The sequence below is a fragment of the Lupinus angustifolius genome, chromosome LG01 (assembly GCF_001865875.1).
Source record: "Lupinus angustifolius cultivar Tanjil chromosome LG01, LupAngTanjil_v1.0, whole genome shotgun sequence".
NCBI classification, from domain to species: domain Eukaryota; kingdom Viridiplantae; phylum Streptophyta; class Magnoliopsida; order Fabales; family Fabaceae; genus Lupinus; species Lupinus angustifolius.
Window position 1 is genome coordinate 35,709,510 of NC_032009.1, and position 23,133 is coordinate 35,732,642.

The 23,133-nt window shown below is 28.9% G+C and overlaps 2 protein-coding genes across 5 annotated transcripts; one reads left to right on the forward strand and one right to left on the reverse strand.

Annotated features, from left to right (window-relative positions):
- LOC109363622 (glycine-rich protein A3-like) lies at nt 405–22,078 on the reverse strand. 4 transcript variants are annotated; one of them, XM_019609882.1, is made up of 5 exons: nt 22,068–22,078; nt 21,095–21,098; nt 18,620–18,625; nt 1,091–1,471; nt 405–630 (listed from the first exon to the last, which is right to left on the reverse strand). In XM_019609882.1, exons 4-5 carry the CDS (start codon nt 1,458–1,460, stop codon nt 413–415), a joined length of 588 nt encoding a protein of 195 aa, XP_019465427.1. In that variant the 5' UTR covers nt 1,461–1,471; nt 18,620–18,625; nt 21,095–21,098; nt 22,068–22,078; the 3' UTR covers nt 405–412. The 4 variants fall into 4 exon arrangements, with proteins under 4 accessions (XP_019465427.1, XP_019465433.1, XP_019465418.1 ...); XM_019609888.1 differs by lacking the exons at nt 18,620–18,625; nt 21,095–21,098; nt 22,068–22,078 and adding exons at nt 17,121–17,122; nt 18,599–18,617; XM_019609873.1 differs by lacking the exons at nt 18,620–18,625; nt 21,095–21,098; nt 22,068–22,078 and adding exons at nt 2,311–2,318; nt 2,494–2,587 and having other exon boundaries at nt 1,091–1,476.
- LOC109363612 (protein ECERIFERUM 1-like) lies at nt 15,098–22,800 on the forward strand. Its single transcript, XM_019609865.1, has 10 exons — nt 15,098–15,195; nt 15,564–15,787; nt 16,327–16,559; nt 17,699–17,918; nt 18,692–19,070; nt 19,173–19,280; nt 20,109–20,309; nt 20,552–20,650; nt 21,710–21,883; nt 22,457–22,800. The coding sequence occupies exons 1-10, from the start codon at nt 15,136–15,138 to the stop codon at nt 22,625–22,627; spliced, it is 1,869 nt and encodes a 622-aa protein (XP_019465410.1). The 5' UTR covers nt 15,098–15,135; the 3' UTR covers nt 22,628–22,800.

The window sequence follows — 23,133 nt, forward strand, 5'->3', positions numbered from 1 at the left end:
ATAAAACTCTCCTGTGTTTGAAGGCTCTCATAATATACAAATTATCTCATTGTGACTCTTGAAAACTTAGATGAGACACTAACACCTATCTTAATGAGAAACTAACACCTAATGATTTTCAATTTTATTTCCTATTTTCATATCAGGAATTGAAGAACTCCATTTTTTTTACATCAAATTGAAACAAAGCAAGCAAGGGAAAGATGATAAATATGGAAATCATTGTTGAGAGGGTTAATCCACATGATAGAATCATCTATATGACTATGTGTTTCATTGTTGCTGGCTTAAACTCAATAACTTAGTGGCTACAATAATTAAGTTATAGAAGTGACGATATTTGTTCCAAAGAAATTGGACACCACATGATAGATAATCATATAATTATGTATTTGATACATTGGCTACTTCATCATTTCCAACCATGCTTAAACTTTCCATGTCCAAACCTACCATGTTTCCAGCGCTTGCCAAATTTACCATGCTTAAACTTTCCATGGCCGAAGTAATGGCCGTGTCCGTAACCGTAATGATGACCGCCACCATGTGTCAGATGGTGAGCCCCATATGCGGCCGCTGCAGCCGCGACTCCCCCGGCTAACAATCCTCCTCCCATACCAACCCCATGCCCTGTATAACAAAGAAGTCAGTACCACAATGCACATTGAAATTAAATCATAACCCTCTTCAATTTTAGAACTATTCTAAAGTATGAGCAATAATTTACTCTGTAAGGCTTGATTTATAGTTTAAAACCACTTGAAAAAATATAACATGACAGTGATATACATTATATAGAATAAGGAAAAATATTTTACCTAAAACATAGTACAAAATAATAGGAGATAATCTATCTCTATCCTAATAATTACACAATCAAGCAAAAAAGTATTAGGAAAAACCATTAAGATAGTAACAAAAACCTTGATCTAAATGATTTTTCTGAAATTGAATTTTTGATAGAACCCAATAGGATTGATTCAATCTAGTGGGACAAAACAGAGGATATTGGAAAGTAATATTTCAATTCCAAACATAATCATATAATAATCTCTAATTCTCCATAACAAATTTGGATAGTTAACTGTACCTGAAGGATATGCACCTGGGTAGCCATGTGAGGGAGGGTATGCAGATGGTTGGTGATGATACCCGGAATGTGGGTAACCAGATGGTGGATACCCTCCCGCTGGAGGATATCCCGAATGAGGATAACCAGCATGTGGATACCCTCCTGCATGTGGATATCCCGAAGGAGGATAACCACCATGTGGATACCCTCCCGGAGGTGGATATGCTGTTGGAGGGTAGCCTCCTGGTGGCGGATATCCTGCGGCCGGGTATGATCCGGGTGGAGGAGGATATGGATAGGGAGGTGCTGATGGATAGCCATAGCCAGTCATATGTGAAAAGAGACCTCTCTCATTGGACTCATCATGCTTGTCTTTTCCATTTCCCATGTTAATTCAATCTAAAATTTATCAATACAAGAAAAACAAAATCTAAATTATGAAATGTTACCAAATAAAATAACATCAATAAATGGAACCTGCTCAATGATTTTCTTCAAGATTTTCATACTTATACCAATGTTATCAAAACATTTCCACCATTCATCATAAAGAAAGTGGTATAATAATAAGATAAAAAGTGACGAACTGGTACGAGAGCCAGTACCCGAACCCGTACCTTATATCATGTAACTTAGGTACCAACAAGTTGAAAACAACTTGCAAGCTGTATTATTTCCTAGACGAGTTCTTGAATAGATCATGTAGTTTACAGAGAGACAGAATGTAATTGTACACTTATGCAACTATGTTTGAAACCTATGTTTTCTGCCACAACATTACAGCAAAAGGGGTATGATACATGCATATGACTTTCATGTGATTAATAACTAACTTTTAATCTTAATCGATCATAATTGATCATATCTTACAGATTTATTGTCTTGCAGTTCTTATATGAGAACCGAGACACTTGAGTTATTCCCTGTATATATATATATATTCATCAACTTTGGTGATAGTTGTTTAGGATTAAAAGTTAAAACAGGTGATTTGAAGAAGCTAAAAATATGCCTTCTCATAAAAGCTAAATTTCAGTTTTTTCTGGTAAAATCCGAATCAAATAAGCATATAAGTGCCAGAACAGAAGTGCTTTTTTAATCACCAAAATCACTTTTTTTTATTTGTGACAAATTCTTAATTCATTAATCTAAACAGCATATCAAGAAAATAAATAAATAAAAGATTCAATTTTTAAACAAACCCATATCTCTTGTAGAATGATCAAACAAAAGGGTAATGAAAAATCAAAGAAAAAACAAAGATCATAATTGATCCAATCCAAAAAACATGGAAACCCAAATTGACCATGGTTCCAAAGATTTTGAAATTTTCCAACAAAAAAAAACATGAAACAATTATCAAAATTTGGAAACAAAAAACAAATAAAAGTAATATTAAGGATGATGATGATACTTACTAGATTGAAAACTGTAACAGCGTTGTCTAAAATTTTGCAAAAGTTGAAGAATGCTAAAAATAAATATTGGAACTAAACTCCACGGTTTTCGTGATTCGTTTAAAATAAATATTAGGTGAACAATTATAATAGTTATTATTATACTTATGATTTCGTGATTCGTTTAAAATGACGCGTTTCTTCTACGCGTTATTTAGCTTTTCATTCATGATGACTAACCATTGTCACTTTTACCTTCCGTCTCTCATTTTAATATCTTTCATAGGGAAGATAGTTCATGTAAGATACGGGCCGAGATCACATGTTCTTAATATTGTTTTATTATCTTTTTTTTTTCAAATTTTGTGAAAATACTAATATTACTAATGTCTAAAGATATTAAGCTATTAGTATTTTCACAAAACTCAAAGAAAAATGAGAATTTGTAAAATTCAGACATTCTATCTCATTGGATTTGGTTCAAATAAAATTTGGGGTTATGATTATTAATATGTAACTTAGTCGACCTGTATGATATTGCATAAAAGCCTATTGAAAGGAAGAGATTAGTTCCTTAAAGATGAGAAAATACCATCTATTAGAACAAAGATCTGAAAAAATAAATACATATTTTTTCTTTATTTTTAATGGCAAAAATATGATTTATTTTCATTAAAAATATAAATTTGTTGTTGGAAGTTTCATTCCTATATTGTTTCGTAGCTTAAATTTGAACATTCCAAAGTCTCCAAATCCAATGAACACTACACCAGTATCTTCTCGAACAAACCAAATAACACACAACTATTTTTTCCACTAAAAGACAAAAGCAACTTCTAACAACAATTTTTTTCACTAACAAAAATAAGCAACTTCAAATAGCAGCAACCTATAAAAACATAGTAAATAAGATACATTGTGCATAGCAGAGCAATGAGGAAGCTTATTGGTGCAAAGCGGAGACAGAAACGAATAAAGCAAAGACAAAGTCACACTAGAATGAGAAAGTGAAGACATAGAATGAGAAAAAAGAACCATAAAGAGTTTTTTTTAGTCTCATTCTTTTGTAATGAAGTAATTTCTTTTGGAGTTCGTGGATACCTCTCTAGATAAGTGTCGCTCCCAAAAAATCAAACTTTGGACATTTGATATCTAATAAGCCTTACACCACTAGACATAAGACATCAATTGTAAGTTAAACCGAGGTCTTATATTTAGCGTACTATGGTTTCGACATTGATTGTAAAATTAATAGACCTCGAATACTTTCAGAGCTCGATTGTTTTATAGTATTAGCCTACTAGGTTCTTGATATTTTTTTTATATCAAGGCTAGTTTTTTTTAAAGAATGAAGAGGAAGAGGAAGAAGTATTGTTAGTATATATTTTATTGTAAAGATCAAACATATTATATAAATGATTGACATTAGGTTACTTATGAAAAAGAAAGAACAAGAAAGGTAATTCTTCCTTTAAAGAAGAAGAAGAAATAGTGAACTAAAAAGAGTAATAAAGAATGAACTTTGAGATCTTTTTTTTATCAAATTGGTTGATTAAAGCAAGTACAAACTCTCCATATTTATAGGACGGAGAATAACAACTAAAATAACGAATTAACTAACCAAAAAGCACGTGTACATTATGAGAAAACAGAAAAATAAAAGAGTTGCTTGTATCGCAAGTAAGCTAACCAACTCTGGCAAGAGATGTTGCATAGCCATGAAACCCAGTTGGAACATGGCCTTGACCGAGGAATCTAACTTGGTCTGGTGCGTGACCCTGACTCTAACCGAAGGAGTGAATTTGGCCTTGATCGAGAATTTAGTTTGCAACAGATTTTTGGTCGTGACCGAGGAATCATGTTTGGCCTGTTGTATGGCCTTGGCCTTGACTAAGGCAGGCAAACTATATGTCTCGGTCATAATGCACAAGCTCTGACCGGGTGTGTAAAATTGGCTTGGACATCCTCGTACCTTGACTCGATCAGAAATAGAGCATGTGCCAAACTTGGCGCACCAATTTTTGGCCTGGTTCCTGGCATGTGCACATTTCCCTTGTGCCTGGACACAATATTTCTGACCCTTAGCTTTGCCTTGCTTGATGGTGTTTGAATCAACTCCAAGTAAACTATTTATGGCAACATTAATGTTAGCATAATATGATTCATTAGTGATATTGGCAAAATAGTATTTGAAATATTGAGTTACGGGCCAACTACTACCAAGTCCAATTAATATAAACATTAAATATTACCATTAATAAAATTGTTTCTACCACTTCATTACATAACATAGGAATAGGATTACATGTCTTCATTCATGTTTTACTTTGTATCCCAAATTAATTAAAAAGTCACATTCAATAAAAAAGAAAAATCATAAAACAGAAATTAATATTTTAATATAATTTTATAAAATTTGATTGGTTAAGGATATTAGGACAATAAAATTATGAGATAGAGGATCCTTGTCCCATAACATAGTCTTCAAATCTAATGGGGGATGGATGACACTCTTGGACTTGTTTGTATGATTTGTTGTGTTATTGGGCTCAAAAGCCCAACATATTATAACAATACTACCTCACATGAGGCCCAAAATCCCTTTATATGCATCACTATGCAATTCTCCATGAGAAAAGGGTTTAAAAGATTACAAAATTATCATCTACAACTACATTATTACAAGGTTAACAGTTAACCAATATGCATGATTAACCATGAATTTATACATCATTAACAATGTGTAAAAATTTCTAGTCGTAAAAGGAGATAAAAAAACCATAGGCGAAATGATCAATATTTTGTTGATAAATATAATTTATGATAGAGTATTATAGCGTCATTCAATGCGTATAGCTGATCACAACTAATGGGATAAACGCATTGTTCTTATTGTTATAATAATGTGTAAAAAATTGGTTTGAGACTAGGAGTTGAAAAAAAATATAATTACTGTTTTAAGAGTGACAAGCTTTATATAACTTAGTCCTAGAAATTAAACTATATGTAATTAGTGAATATTTTTGTTGGTTACCCTACTTTGTTAATGGAAAAAATTCCAAAAACTTTTTATTTCTTTGTGTTTTCTTTGGTCTTTCAATGTATCAAGAACATGATAACAAATAAAATTAAGTTCTTTCTTTTGGAACAGATATTTGGAATCTATGTAACAAATAAGAGGAAAGTTGTTGATTTTTTAATCTAAAAAGTTGCAGATTGAATTAATACATTCTTCTTTCATAACTGGTAAACTCTTACACTATTTCATGCATGCTGATTTAGTTAAGAAAAAACTGTTTTGGTAATAACAATAAACATAAAATGCATTGATATGAATGTTTATCTTGTTCAAGATTCTTCCACTTGGGGTTGAATAAAAAAATTGCATGGGTGCTAGGAGCAATAGTTACCTAGTACACGATATCGATATATGGTTCATCAGGATAAGTAATTTGTCACTTTTTATATTATTTCTATAAAACTTTCTTTACGATAAACCCAATATTAGTATGAAATTCATCTCAAATAAAGGCTTAGAATCAATTGTTCTAGGACAAATCCAATCAATCCAGTAGTTACTTGCAATTTGAAGGGGTGCTTCTTTAATTTTGATAAATATAGCTTTGTTTCTTATTCAACTTCATATGTTAATACAATGGCAACTTCAATTACATGATCCTCGTGAATATGGAATAAGGAGATTATAGAAATTGAAATTGGCTTTTATATAAAAAAAACATTCTTTCTGAAAATTGTCATTCTCTATATTGTTGTTATTCATATTACATATTTTATGGTTGGCTACATAAACCTTATTACAATTCTACTAAAAGTAATATTTGATTTGAAGAAAGAATAAAGACCTTGACAATTAAATATATAGTGGCATGTTAAAAAGATTATTATGATGATTGTTCAAAACTGTGTTCTAATATAAAAAAAATCATGGTTTTTGTTATAGACAATGGTTTTCTAACTGTAGTAGTCTAAGGTGTTGCCTTTTGTTTTGGCAATGGTTTTTTGACATAAGACAACAATGGACAAAAAACCGTTGCCTTTATAACTAACATAGGCAATGGTTTATTTAGTTTGCAAGGACTACGGCTTCTTACCGTTGCCATAAGTAACACCTAAAATCGATGTCTATGATAGTTTACAGAACGGTTATAAAGTCGTGGTCATAAGTAACACCTAAAACTGTTGCCTATAATAGTTTATACAACACTTTAAAACCGTTGCCATTGCTCACATTAATAAAAAAATAAAAAAATTCAGTAGAATTTCAATATCAAGGCATGGTATACACGTATTTCTTAGAGCATGGCTTCTATGATAAACGAATATTTGTTATGCAATCTCGAATTAGGGAAATGAGAAGAAAAACGAATGAACAAGTGAATGAAAATGAAAGAACAAGTGAAGAAAAACCGAATGAACGAAAAAGTGACTTGTTGAATGGAATGAAGAACAAGAACAAGTCACAAAATGGTGATGAAGAGTTAGTGTCCTGGTGATGAAAAACGTGGAAATAAACTCGGAAGGAGAAGCTTCTAGATAATGTGGTCCTCAGAAGGAAGGACGTAATGAATAATGGTGATGAAGAGTTGTGGGATGGTTTCACCGTTGAGGAGAAGCTGAAGGATTTGTGAAGAAAAAGGTTTGTGAAGTGGAACTACTTAAATTAACATGGTGTTTGGCTTTCAAAAATTAATAAAATCATAAGACCATGGTTTTTTTTTATAAATTATATAACTATGGATAGAAAAACCAATGTCAAAGAGAATGATAATAGGCCACGGTTATCAAATTGTGGTCTTAAAGTGAAATAGGCAACGGTTTTTAGAACAATTGCATCAATAGGCAACAGTTCTGAAACCGTAGTCTTAAAGTACATTAGGCCACAATTTTGAGAATAATTACGGCAACAATATCAAAAACCATGGTCCAATATAATTAATAGGCAACAGTTTTAAAATTGTGTCTCATTATACTTTTAGACCACAGTTTTAAAACCGTTAAAGATGGAGGTGTTGCCGTAGACCAAAAATGTGGTAGATCCTTCAACTTATTTTCTTTTAAAGATCAACATAAATTTTAATGTAATATTTAAACAAGTATTAATATTAAATAAAAAGGTTTTGTTAATTTTACGTTGATGATGCTTAGAATGGGCATTAATGTCCTTATCTTTTGATAGACAAAACAGGAAAAGGGAGGATCCATTATAAATTTTATCATTAAATTCGAAAGATAATCGGAGGTGAAAGAAAATTTAAAAAGGGTGTAGAATGACAAAGCGATTGAGTCAGATAATGTATAAAAACAAGAGTGATATGCAAAACTCTGAAAATTATAGGGGTTATTAAGCTCATGCATGGCGTTATGAGATATGATAATTGAGTAGAGATTGAGAAGAAAGATGTATATTAGTGAAAATCAATTTGGTATTATGATGGGGAGATCGACCATGGAGATGATATACTTGCTACGACGATTGATGGAGAGGTACTGAAGGAATCCGAAAAGAATTGTGCATGTTTCCACTGACTTTGAGAAGACCTATGATAATATAAGGTGCCTAGAGAAGTATTGAGTAAAACTCTAGAGAAAAATGTGTTTATATTGTCTACATTTGAGAAATCAATGATAAAAATATTTATCCTGGTAAACGAAGATGTTATTTCTTAATAACTTTGCCTTTAATAACTAACAAATTCCAACTAAATTAGTCTCAGCTAGAAGAAATACTATTCCCTTGATACTAATCTCAATTGAGCTTTTTATGACAAGCATGTAGAAAGTGTCCATCACTTACCACTGAATTGTGAATTTAGCTATGGCATTTGGAATATCTGTTTATTTTCCATCAAATTGTTTGGACCACATCATGCAACATATCCCTTATTAACACGTTGTTTGGACCATTTCATGCACCATATCTTGTTAATTATTAAGCCATGGAAAGGTGGGGAAATTGATAATGATTTGGTTCATATAACTGTGGTCTTTGTAGCTATATTCTCTAAGGGGTTCATAATTATATATGGGTTAGTATCCATTTATATTTATTAATCCATTTATTCTATTTATAACAAGAATGTTAACAAGTCACATTTATGTGACTAGTGATAACAAGAAATAAGTGATTGAACCACTAAAATATGTATAGTTGAGATCATCCACCACTATCACTATCTCAAGTTATTAACTCCATTCTTAGCGCACAACTTGACACTTGTTCATAACATGTCTGACTCAACCAGTTATTACATAGTGACTTGAATTCCATCCACTCATGTCGATTATATAATAATTTTGAGTTAGAATCTTCTCCGGTACTGGAAAGTCCATTTCAGGAATATAAAGCCCAGATTAATTTAGTAATTTAAAAAGAATGTTTAATTAAAAATTTAAAATCTAAATCATTCAAAAATTATAAATACCATATGTCATCATCTCATCTAGTACTGATATTGGACCCTTCATAGAGGATCCGGATTCAATATTTTTACTTCTCATTAAGATACTTTCCTTTTCAGCCATGGAGAATTTAAGAAGTTGCACCAACTTTTAGCAAGCACAATTAATACAATCAGATTACAAATCTTATTTGGATTTTTGAAAACATAGGAATGATAATGTGTATGGATAATTCGGGTAGTGCAGTATCTGGACCAGTCCTGTTCTCTTATTTTATGACCTAAACCTGTGTAGGTATTTATTGGGTCTATCTGTATGGTACTTAGTAGCAAATTCACAGGTATTCTAAAATTTAGAAAATATTTAAAAATCGTGAATAACTTATATATTTGTACATATGTTTCTTATAATAATATGTGTTGTTTTAGATAATTAAAAAATAAAAAAAAATATGGTAAAAATCACAAAACATAATTAAAGTAAAATCATATAACTTTAAATTATCACTTAAAAATAAATAACTTCCTAATTATAACATAGTGCTTAACAACATAATATCACAATTATGATGGAAAATATGTTTATATATGGAGCGACTCATGTGAGAGCAATACGCTATTATGATAAAGATAACAGTTAATATGGACCATTAATTATATTTGAATGATTAAAATTAAAATATACATGCACATAATTATCAAATGACAAATAACTAATTTTTAATCCTAATCATCTACTATTACTCATAAGATCCAAATTTATTGGTCTCACAATTTTAATATGAGATTTGTTTTGACATAAGTTTTGTTTTTGGTTTCCCACATGTATCTTCGCACTGGAGGCAATCATGTCCGAGCTGAGAACATCCATATGTATGTGGGACTAACTCTCCCAGCAGGCATTTTTTCCATCCTTAAGACTCGAACCCGAGACCTTGCTTAAGGGGAATCAAGCATGTACAACTTGAATCAATGCTCGTTCGTGTTTTCACATGAGTTGCTCCCTCGATATATATACATATCTATACATACATATATATTTACATGTATATACATACATATATATTTACATGTATCTACATATATATATATATAGGAATTGTAGGTCTGGATATCTCATTACTCGGATCCATTCAATAATGGATTTAAAAATCTTCAATCTCATCTACCTACTTTTCAAAAAATATGGAACTGGGCGAGAATTATTGATATGTACCCACAGGTACGGATACAATTGTCATCCCTACTAGAACATCACACTAACAGAAGGTTCATCTTTTTCACTAACATGATATTTCAGATGTCTTATGTAACATTTCATATGGATGTCATGTCAATCTTAGAGATGAACATGAAGCTTGTTCTTTAGTATGGAAGTAGCCGGTTGGGCGGGTAAGTTTCGAGCAAGAGATCTTTTGAATATCGCCTAAGTTATGTATGGGAGCGCTTGAGTTGGTACCTGAAAAGATATTTCGACACTGAAGTTAATAAATGAGAGAGATATGTGTGTAGAGAATTAAATGCAAGATCAATAGAGAGTATTAGATGTCAACCCAAGAAGCTTTGCCAATACAACATTAGGGTCGTCCCCTTCATTCTATGCCGACCCCGGCCCGGGGCTGGCTTTTTGGGAAGCCCGTTCCCACCGCGCTCACGGCCCGGTGAGCTAGGCAACTTCCCTAATGAAAGGAATATAGCATAAATTAAATTAGGGAGGCCGTAGATGAAAGCCTCTTCAGTAAACTCTGTCCGCTTCCGCTTCTGAATCTGGATGGCGGCTTTGAGAAGAATGACATAAAATATTTTCTAGTAGATGTTGTTGGCATGACTGAACATATGTCTTGTCGTGTCAGACCTAGACAAGTATGAGTTGTTTTATCTATGTCGGGTAGCTCTAGCATGTCCGTATTCTATGGATAATTTTAGGCATGTCTTTATCACCTAGTAGAAGGTGTTACATGATGCAAGTGGCATGCGTGATTGTGGCATAGATCTGTGCTATTTAGGCGGCGTAACAAATGAATGAGAGAGGCTTGTGGTCCCATGTATTATCCTTTGACTTATGTCCAAACAATTTTGTCCTTTCTCTACATTAGTCGATTGTTAGGTTTTGATCACAGATCATCCGTAGAGGACTTGTCCATGCCCGTTACAAAGCTCATTTAATTTTTTATAGATTTAAGTAATAGAAAAAAATTGGATGACTAAAACGATGGTGATTAAATATTTCAAAAACACCAATAACATTTTAATGTAGGAATTAAACAGAGAAAACAATATCTATTTTTTTGGTGGTAGATGCATTTATGTATAAAATGCACAGGAACAAGTGAAATGAAATAAGACAAGTGGTTAAGTAGACGTGGCCCAGTTCAAGAAGAATCTACCTTTCAAAAACAACAAAAATCAACAAATTTGCTGGTATTGGTTAGTTGGTTGTTGGGAGTTATTATATTATATAGTAATAATATTTATAAAATATAAATCTTAATAAATAACCTTTATTTCGTTTTGGCTTACGTGTGAGATTTAGCATCAAGGATATGCAGAAAAAACTGTGAATGAACAAGATAACATAAAAAACTTTAGTATTAAAGTACATATTCTACAAAATAGGTGATCCATTAAAAATTGCATTAAATGTTATAGCATTATATACCCCAAAAGATAAAGTAGCAAATCAACTATTTTGCCTTTAGTTTACCATATAAGAAAAAGTTTAATATTTCTGTAAAGATTTTATACTTTTAGAATATTATCTCGTTTTCATATGTATTACTTTATTTTTATTCAAGAGAAAGAAGAAATGCTTTTAATTAACAATGATAAATAACAAGAATTAAAATCTTCTCCGAAAAGAAATCGGTAGTAAAATTATAAGGGGGAAATATATTTTCTTAATTTTAAATTTATTTTATTCAACAATAAAATTTAAAATTTGGATATTAATTTAATGTTATTTTCTGCTATATGTCATTATCTCTATCCACTTTCTGGAATACCAAATACTAGGGAGGATGTCGATAAATAGAAAAGCTATGAAAATAGATTGAGTAATGTTTTAGAAAATTGAAAAATCAAATATGATAATTGGTCAGAATTCGTCCACCTGGCCTGGAAATTGATTCAAGTTTGAACTAAGTTTCCTTAAAACCACTGAACTATTATTGTTTTTTGTCAAAACAATTTTTAGTATCAAGAAGATATTAGTTTACTGATATAATACGAAAGTTTGATTCTTATATACGACATTTATTGAAAGTGACAACTGCAAACTTCGAAAGAGATTAGTTTTTGGTAAGGGATACCTGTAGTTGTACAAAAAAACCAATTTTTAATCTTTTTTCATTATACACTCGAAATTTTATTATTTAAAAGAACCTAATTTAGAATGTATTATGTTAATTTTATATATCATTAATTAACCATTCATAATTAGAACTTAATATGATTAATCATTTCATTTACTTAATATACCTAATTTAAGTAAGAAACCTAATCATTTTGTCTTATCAATCCTCTATGACTATTGGTTTATACTTTATACTTTTAATCGTATTTATAACTAAGTTTTATATGCAAATAAAAATAGATTTTCTTGATTTTTTAGAATTTTTATGTGTTTATAATCTTACTCTCATTTAATTAATAGTCTTATTGAAAACTAGAAAAATTAGATATAAAAAAAAGTTAATATGGACAAATGTGAAAAGAAAGTAAATGTTGCATAGAAAATATAAAGTACATTTTAAAAAGGGTGATGAAAGAAATCTTATAGTCTTTGTCTTATAAGATAGAATATACTAGTAATTAATCATTCATAATTTGAATTTATCATAAAATTTATTCGGTTAATTAATATTCCCAACAAGATAAAATTTGAGCAAAATGTTTCCCTTAATCACATCCTCTTCAAAAATATACTTGTTGGAAGACTATTTCTAGGTGCATCACTATTATCTACTCATTTGCATATTTGTTTTACTTATGAAATTAGTAATCAGTGATTATGATATAACTGTGATTATTTACTCCAAATTGATAATTTTTCATTCAAAACACTAATTTATTTTATTATTAGGTAAATGAGTCCCTATATATTCTTTTTTAGTAACCATGGACGATACTCAAATTTTCTATTCCTTGCACGGACAAAGATGAGTTTGCTTATCTATCATAAGAAAATCGATAAATTTTGTACATTAAAATTAAATGAAAATAAGAATTTAAAGCAAATCATTAGGACAAAAAATGAGTATTTATTATATAAAAAGTTAATTATATAAAATAATTTACACTAATATTTCATCTTAAAAAGGACGAAAATTGTGAGAACGTTACATATTTTCTTTTTTTGCTCATCTATAATTTTTTCTTTTTAGGGTTGGAGTCGAGCACATTTTATTTTATTTTTTGTCACATTTTTAATACATCCCGAGTGATTTCATGTTTTGTCCATAATAATATAATGCAATGATTTCTATAATCACCAAATTAACAAACACGAGAGTTAACATGTGATGCATGAATGAATTTTTTTTATATAATAATAAAATATGCCAAATTGGAAATTACTTATGTAAATGAAAAATTGGGCTTCTCATTAATCATTATTTATGGACCATGTGGAGCGTACTTGTCCCATCGTCCTTTGATATCACATCTTTAACTAAAACATTTTTTATAATTTAATTGTAATGCATTTCATAGAACATTGTTTTTGAAAAATAATTAATACTAATTGCCACTTAAATTGAAAATAAAACTATTAATCACATGTCATAATTTAAAAAAAAAACAATATGTAATTTATAACTATTCAATTTTGAAAAAACTATTAATTAGTAAACCTAGTTGGCTAGTTCACTAATTATTTAAAAGCATTGAATTTTAAGAATCTCCATCCACTCATTCAAGAGATGAAAGACTTGGACGAAACGCAAACACATGAAAAAGAAGAAACTTGATTTTGCGTAGTTAAAGCCTAGAGAGGTTAATTGTGAAGAAATATTCATAGGTTGAGACATTTAATAAAAGGGTCTCCAAAGGACGTGTGGAAAGTGTACATTGGTTATCTCAAATTATATCATAAATCATATCATAGATCAATAATATTGAAACAAAAATTGAAAAAATGATAAATATTTAATTTTTTAGTTGACATAATATATTTTCATTAGTCCAAGATATAATTTATGACACAGTTTAGGATAACATATCCTTATTCCATAATAATCCACCGATACTAACACATGCAAATGTTAAAGGGTAGTTGGGCAAAGAACACATACATTACCCAAGATTTACTATTCAAGAGAGCTTAAAATAACAATTCAATCGTGCTAATTAACAAAAAATCTTGTAACTGATACTTCATCTTTTAAGATAGATATACACCTGAAAAACACAACATTAACCATTCAGAATAAAATTACTAAAAAATAATATCATGATATTAAAAATAGAATAATAGAATATGTAAACATAGCATAAGGTAGATAATTTACCAATTATTAGTTAGTCTATTCTTCCTTAAATTTAGTAAACATGACCCTTAATATATTTCAAACATTTGAAATCACATATGATAGCTTATTATTTTGGTATTGTTCAATAATCTTCCCTATAAAGTACATCATATTGTATTTATCATATCTTATGCTACCTAATCTAGAAATAGATTAGATTAGGTCTACCTTCCTATAGATTCAATTACATGTAATCCTTCTTATTTCTCAAGTTTTATATATATATATATATATATATTACTTGTAAATTTGCTTATGTGTTAGGACACCCATTGTTATGATTTTAGTATAATTCACTTTGGTTGATAAAAAAGAAAGAAAATAGTTAATTAAAGGTATTGTTGAGAATTTTTATTCCCTCTACAAATTGATGTGTTACTTCTCTTTCTATACAGAGATAGATATAAGTTGAGTACCTCTCTTCTCTTCTCTGATAACTAATTAATTATAGAATATGAAATTGATCTAGAACTAGATTTTCATTCTATATGGAATAATGGTAACTTTATACACTTGTAAGACAAATTATTTATTAGTGTGATGACAACATGAGACTATAACAATCCAAATATTACTATCATATTTTATTTTTAATATAGTTATTTATATGGCCTATTTAAAAATATCTCAACTACTTCATAATTATTTCTTATATATAGAGCACTACCTGGTTCCAACATTATGCAAACAAATCTTCATTTTCATACCTACAATTAAAAATGGCGTCCAAACCTGGCATACTCACTAATTGGCCATGGAAGCCTCTTGGGAGTTTTAAGGTTCCATCTTTTAATTTTCTCATATTTTTCTAAGGCTTCATCTCTATTGTTTAATATTTCATCTTCTTAGTTTTTTTTCCATAAAATAATATATTCTCCTACTAAAACCTTTTATCCACATTAAATATGATATATGTCACAAAAATAATATATTTTATTAATAATTGGTTTACAACTGACATATATTTCTTTCATCTAAAAGAATTTAGTAAGAGAATATATCATTTCTTTTTTCCACTCATTTGTAGCAAGTAGAGTACAATATTTACTATAATCATACATTAGTTTCTATATATATATTATATGTAGCATACTAACATTTTTTGTAAATATACATGTGTATAATTGTATGTATGGAATGGATGAAGTGGGTAATTTTGGCACCATGGGTTGTACACAGCACCTACTCTTTCATAGTGAATGATCCAAAGGAAAAGGACCTTAGTTACTTCCTAATATTCCCATATATGATGGTGAGAATGTTACATGACCAAATTTGGATCACTCTTTCTCGATATAGAACTGCCAAAGGTAGGAACAGAATTGTTGATAAGGGCATTGAGTTTGAACAAGTTGATCGAGAAAGCAATTGGTAACTACTTCATTTGTGATTTTTTTATTCTTCTCACTGTAATTTCTTTCTAGTAACGACAATTGTGATCGTAATATCGTTATATATATTGCAATTGTGGTTGCGATGTTGTTGTATATACCTCAATTAATAGGCCTCATGAATCACATTTTCATAATTATCCACGATCCGTGGTAGATTTAGAAGGATTATTTGGGGTCCTTACAGTAAGTCTCACATTGCTTACCTTAATGTCTCGTGAATGATTTAAATACTCGTTGTACTACTTCTCTCATTGTCAATTAGTTTTGAGATGAAAATTTAACATGGTATTAGAATCATAATTCAACTTTTTTCCGGTTGTCATATACCAAAAGATGTCATTTAATAATGGGTCAAAGGTAATCATTTACCTAGTTTGATAGGCTTTTGTGGAGGGATGCATGTTGTGAAGCAAGTCTCACAACAGATATCTTATTGTCTCGGGAATAATATAAATATTTGTTGAACTACTATTTTTGTCAATCGGTTTTGAGATGAAAATAATTATAATTTTGCAGGGATGATCAAATATTGTTCAATGGGCTCATATTTTATATAGGTCATATGACAATTCGAGAGAGTTGCTACTTACCAATATGGAGAACAAATGGTGTTATTATCACTACTTTATTGCATGCTGGACCAGTAGAGTTTCTTTATTATTGGTTACATAGAGCACTTCATCACCATTTTCTCTATTCTAGATACCACTCTCATCACCATTCTTCCATTGTTACTGAACCTATTACATGTAACTTTTCTTTTCTCTCCATTATGTTTCACTTTTTTCATACTTTACCAACACTTGTTTAACATGAATGTATCTATTTTTATTCCATTTTACACCCATTTTCATTTGAAAAGAAACTTATATTTTGTTTGTTTATGATAGTTAAGCTTGGTAAACTTGTCTCCAATAATTGCTTCATTTCGTCCTTATTATAAAACAAATTTTATAAAACATTGATCATTTTTATGAGCAATACTAAATTACGGTAAGATTATAATCATATATTATTTTTCTAGAAAATCAAGAAAAATAACTACTTTTATTGAATATGTATCCTTCAGTATTGAAAATCTCATTTCTAGGGTCTATTAATATGAGGAGATTGTGACACTAACACAAATAAATATATAATGCTTATTATTTTTTTCACTAAAATGATTTTTAAAGTTAATAGTCTCATTTCTCCTCATATTTTATATTTTAGCATTAAACTCTCAGGTACCAAAGATAATTTAGACTCTATGGTATTTGCAATTTATTTGGGAGTGTCTTATAATAAGGACTACATAATACATTTTATACTCCTACAATTGATTATTATTATTATTTTCCATATCCTCACATGATCCTATTAATTAATGGTTGAAGACAGGTGTCGAATTACTCCCTATTGTTAAAATAAAATAAAATAAAAATAAAAGATAAAGATTCAAGGGCTTACTTTATCATTTAGAAATACATTTTGTGGCATGAGAACAAAATAAAGGATGTTACACCTATTTCAACATGGCACATGTAATGCTTTCTGAGTAGATACAAGAAGTAATTGCCATTATTCTAGCTTTAATTGTTTGACTAAATAGCAAAACCCCAAAAATATAGGGAAAAAATTAAACATTCAGTAACTTAAGTGAAAACAATTCTCATATAAAAATTGTGTAAATAACAAATATACAATCATACATGTATAGTTAAAATTAAAAGTTAGTTATTATTCATATGATCACTTAAAAATGTCATATACATTTATATTTTAATCTTAATTATTCAAATAAAATTTAACAATTCATATTAATTATTGTCATTTCTTACCTTAAATTAAATAACATATGTTTTGCATGCATGCAATTAATTAATAATTGATTTGTTGAATTTTGCAGCTGTGATCCATCCATTTGCAGAACATATAGCTTATTTTGTGCTATTTGCAATTCCATTATATACAACAATTATTACACAAACAGCTTCAATAGCATCATTTGCTGGTTATCTTGCATACATTGACTTCATGAACAACATGGGTCATTGCAACTTTGAGTTCATTCCAAATTTCATTTTCACAATATTTCCCTTCCTAAAGTATATCATGTATACACCATCGTAAGTTCCTTCCTAACTCTTAATTATTACTCAAATTTTAGTAATATAGTTAAATAAAAATCTATAGAATCTACCTTGTTCATTCTTTTTTTCTTTGCTGTTTTAGTTTTTTAATTTGTTTTTAGTTGATTTACAATTTCAAGGTTTAATCATTTTTTTCAATTATAGTATCATCGAATAATTATATATTATTAACCAATTTTATTTTTTATCCTTTCTTAAAAAGTAAATAAATATATTTAATTAAAATATAATATTATTTAATAAGTTTGAAATTATATGTATTAACTTTAAATAACAAAACATAAAAAGAGTAGGATGAAAATGTGGATTTCCTTGAATAAGTATTGTGTTAGTAGCCCACTCCACATATATAAGAAAAGATTTCCTCCTAAATTATATCTTATACACTATTCTACATCAATAAAAATATATCATATTAGTTAAAAATTTACACATTTATTATTATTATTATTGTTGTTTTTTACTTCATGATCATTGAGTGAGATATTGTCTCAGATGAAATTTTGGACAATAGATCTTTAATTTATTGTACTTTTTTTACCATTAGTCCATTATTACCAATTATTAGATGTATTAATTTTAGAGAAAAAAGTGTATGCAGGAATAGTAAAAGAGTATTATCTTATTATACATGGCTTATATTTACACAATAATACAAATTAATAGTATTAATACACTGAAATCTTTTCATCCCTCTAAACTTTTATTATTATTTATGTGATTGAGTAATTAAGTTTTTAATTTGTCAGGTTCCACTCATTGCATCATACTCAATTTCGAACAAACTACTCACTTTTCATGCCAATTTATGACTACATTTATGGAACCATGGACAAGAACACAGACACAACATATGAAATATCATTAAAAAAAGAAGAAGATTCAATTGATGTTGTACACCTAACACATCTTACAACCCCTGAATCTGTTTATCATCTAAGATTGGGATTTGCTTCATTTGCATCAAGACCATTATTATCTTCAAATTTCTACCATTATTTTATGTGGCCATTCACTCTTTGGAGTGTTCTTATGACTTGGTTTTATGGTCAAACTTTTGTTGTGGAGAGAAATACTTTCAAAAACTTCAATTTTCAATCATGGGTTATACCAAGATTTCATGTACAAGTAAGATTTTGGGCTATTTATTTTTTTCATTTTTTAATTGTGGGAGAAAAATTAACTCCTATATGAATAATATTGTTTCACTTTTATACTTTTGTTTTACAGTACCTCTTTAAATGGCAAAGGGAGACATTAAATAAATATATAGAAGAAGCAATACTTCAAGCAGAGATGAGCAAAGTTAAAGTTTTAAGTCTAGGCCTTTTAAATCAGGCAAGTTCTCTTATTATATATGTACATTTTCATGATATTTATTTCTAGTTCCGCTATTTTTTTTATCGGCAAATATTAGTATGATAATATTTATTATGGGTGAGATTCAAATACTCATCATGGAAATGGGAAATAAAACATTGAAAATATCCAACTATTAGTTTGATGGACCCACACATTTTGAGTTGCAGTGGCAATACAAAGATTTATGTATCTAAGGAATGAATGATGTAAAACTGTAAAAGTTATTGCTTTAAACTAGACTTTGGAAATGTTCTAAATAAAACTAAAATTTTACAATTTCTAAATTTTGAATACCCTTTATAAGTAATTTATTCATAGAATTGTAGGCACAAAAATCTAAAATATATATGATATAAATAAATACTGAGACTTTGTTAGGCAAGTGCATTCATTATTGTCGTCCTAGATTTATCCCTATGTTAAATATATTATTATTTAATAAACTTACTATATTTTATTTTATTTTATTTTTCAGTTTCTTATTCTCTACCCTTATACTGATGTTAAGCAAAAAAAAATTCTGAAGCATTATTTTTTCTTCACTAATTTTATTAGAAAATGTATAAAATGTTAGTTTGGCATAAATGCAAACTAATATTTATAGAAGAGAAAAAATACATATGCATTAATAATGTAAGAGTTTTTTATATTATCACTTCATCATCTATCATTCATGTTTAATTAATAGTGACTTTTAAATAAAATAATATAAATAAATAGTGAATGATACGATCTGATTCTTTACCCTAGCAATTGAATTAATGATTTTAACTGAAAGCATATATTAAAATTCAATGGATGCAGGGAGAAAAGCTTAACAAAAATGGTGAACTTTACATAAAGAACTATCCTCAGCTTAAGATAAAGATTGTAGATGGAAGTAGCTTAGTTGTGGCTATTGTTCTCAATACTATTCCCAAAGAAACTTCTGAAGTGCTTCTATGTAGTAAACTTACTAAGGTTTCATTTGCCATTGCCAATGCTTTATGTGAAAGGGGTACTAAGGTAATGTATGTTTTATTTTAATTGGGAAGTTACTATTATTTATACCGAAAAAGATATTATAAGAGTTTTTTACACGTATCATTTACTATTTATATTTAATTATTATTGACTTTTAAAAAATGGTAAATGACTGTATTTAAATCTTTACACTAATAATGGATAGATATTATAATCATAGTTATATAAAAGGGTGATTATCTAATACATGAAAAAGGGTTTTCATGATCAATTTTTTTTTTCAGATTACAACTATGTATAATGATGATTATGCCTATCTTCAATCAAGGCTCTCTTCTGAGTCCAAAAAGAATTTAGTTTTCCCTGGCTCATATACTACAAAGGTACATCCTTCTAATCATTTATTTATACTATTTATTGTTTCTTTTGTAAACAAATTTAGTGGCAAATTCCAATATATTAATAATAACAAATGTTTTGATAGAGTAATTAATTTTGTAATTTTTCTATTCAATAAGTGGGCCCTACTTCCTATAAGTGGAATGTTATTTTCCTATTATTAATATTTCAACAAGGAATTTACTAATTAAACTACTATATAAAATTATATATATATATATATATATATAGTTTACACCTAAATTTTGTTTACACTAATTACACTCAATCTCAACTATTCATTTTCTTAAATCTAATGGACCAAATGAGTAAATGCAATAAGTTATTTAAGAATTTTCTTTTTCGCTCTCATTATTTATTGCAGTCACCTATTTGGTCCGTTAGATTTAAGAAAATGAATGGCTGAGATTGAATGAATTAGTATAAACGAAACTTGAGCGTAAACGAATTTCTCCTCGTATTATACTAATAATGTTAATGTTTAAAAAATAAGATATATACTTTGATTAGTTTGATTTTAACCATTTGTTAGATTTGGTGATATATAATGTATTAGAGGTATCAACATATGTAATAATTGTGTACTTGATTCTCTTCAATTAAATTTTATAAAAATTAAGTCATTTTAATAAAAAAAAATTATAATTTTAAATAAAATTTTACCATAGCGATTTAAATGAAAACTGGTCGATTGACTATTTTTGATTAATTTTAGTTGATTTTAACTGGTATAATAGCACGATTGACATAATTATTATGTTATATCATATTGAAAACTGATTCATCCGTTTTTCAGTTGACCCGATTAGTATAGTAGGGTTTTCATAAATATGGTTTAACTAAAGGCTAATAATACTTTTATTTCATCTATGGATTAAACTTCAAAATAATCAAATAACTATTAGTGTATCCATTGTAATATTGACAATTTTTGACACATGCAATTTAATTTGTTTATATTTCCTATATTTCTTAGGAGAAGATTTGTATAGTATGAAATAATAAGCAGATTCATCACACAAATGTATATATTAAATTTACAGATATGGTTAGTTGGAGACGAATTTAACGAGGATGAACAAAAAAAGGCACCAAAAGGATCAATGTTCATACCTTTGACACAATTCCCTCCTAAGAAACTACGCAAAGATTGCTTTTATCACACCACTCCAGCAATGATAACTCCTCCTTCTTTAGTCAATGTCCACTCTTGTGAGGTAATAATTACTACTTCCATTTTACTTTTCATTATGCTTTCATCAAATTTTGTATAGTAGTGTAATATATCGATACACTATGAGTGTAATGATTTATACACAATAAGTATATCATTTATCATTTATTTATATATTTTTTAAGAGTCAATGATAATGAAACGTGAATGATGAATGATATAATAACAATATTTAAAACCTATACATTGTTGGTGTATATATTTTTTTTCTCATTTTTTATAGGAATAGTACTATTCCATAAGTGTTTATGGTGTTGTTTTTCAACCATAACAAATGACATAATTTATGGATAAATAATTCGACATCTAATCAAAGCTCCATTATCAGTTTTTTTCATTAAGATTTTATCTCAAAATTAATTAGTAAAGAGATGAGTAGTCCAATGGGTATTTAAATCATTCTAAGGACAATGAGTTAGGCGATGTGAGACTAACTTTCCAATATTGTTCTCATCGGGGAATAAACTCACAAATAACTATAAAAACATTATTTAAGTTTTGTCCTTTTTTATACTAAACTTTGATAATTGAATAAATGAAATTCAAAATATTTCAGGATTGGCTACCAAGAAGAGTGATGAGTGCATGGCGTGTGGCTGGAATATTGCATGCCCTAGAAGGTTGGAATGTTAATGAGTGTGGAGATAACATGTTTACCATTCACAAAGTTTGGGAAGCAAGTCTTCAACATGGGTTTAGGCCATTGAAGATTAATCATGTTGCTTGAGTTCTAAATTAATTATAGCACTTTATATGAAACATTTCAATGGTTTATTCTTTGGAGAATAATATTTCTATGTTTTAATCTACTTGCTTATTATCATGTTTGTAATAAGTAATATGTCTCTATAAAATCATGTAACTCTTTGTGAATCTGTATTAGTTGTTCCTAAATGTGTTTATATGTTATATGGTACTAGTCCTCTGGCTTGCAATTTTATTAAGCATTATAATAGATTGTAAAATAGTTTGTCTGGGAGTTGAATTTTGGAAGGAAAATGAAGGTTTGAAGTCATGAAATACACTAATGATATAACTCCAAAGTCTTTCATTTCATGTCATTTTCTTCCTCTTCAAAACTCGACTCGTAAACATACTGTGAACACCCAATTTTATCTGGCCTATTTACCAAATCTACAAAACTTGCAAAAATTTCAAAAGTTTCAAAATAAAAAAGTGATTCATTATCTCTCATAGAACCAACAATATTATCTTCCTTAATAAAAAAAATAT

What these genes read in the sequence shown, in the direction of transcription:
- LOC109363622 (XM_019609882.1), bottom strand. Translation starts at nt 1,460, where the DNA reads ATGGGAAATGGAAAAGACAAGCATGATGAGTCCAATGAGAGAGGTCTC. An exon ending in CCCAGGTGCATATCCTTCAG is followed by an intron (nt 631 to 1,090) that starts GTACAGTTAACT and finishes TTTGTTATACAG; the next exon opens with GGCATGGGGTTGGTATGGGA.
- LOC109363612 (XM_019609865.1), top strand. Translation starts at nt 15,136, where the DNA reads ATGGCGTCCAAACCTGGCATACTCACTAATTGGCCATGGAAGCCTCTT. An exon ending in TATATCATGTATACACCATC is followed by an intron (nt 17,919 to 18,691) that starts GTAAGTTCCTTC and finishes TTAATTTGTCAG; the next exon opens with GTTCCACTCATTGCATCATA. An exon ending in GTCTAGGCCTTTTAAATCAG is followed by an intron (nt 19,281 to 20,108) that starts GCAAGTTCTCTT and finishes CAATGGATGCAG; the next exon opens with GGAGAAAAGCTTAACAAAAA.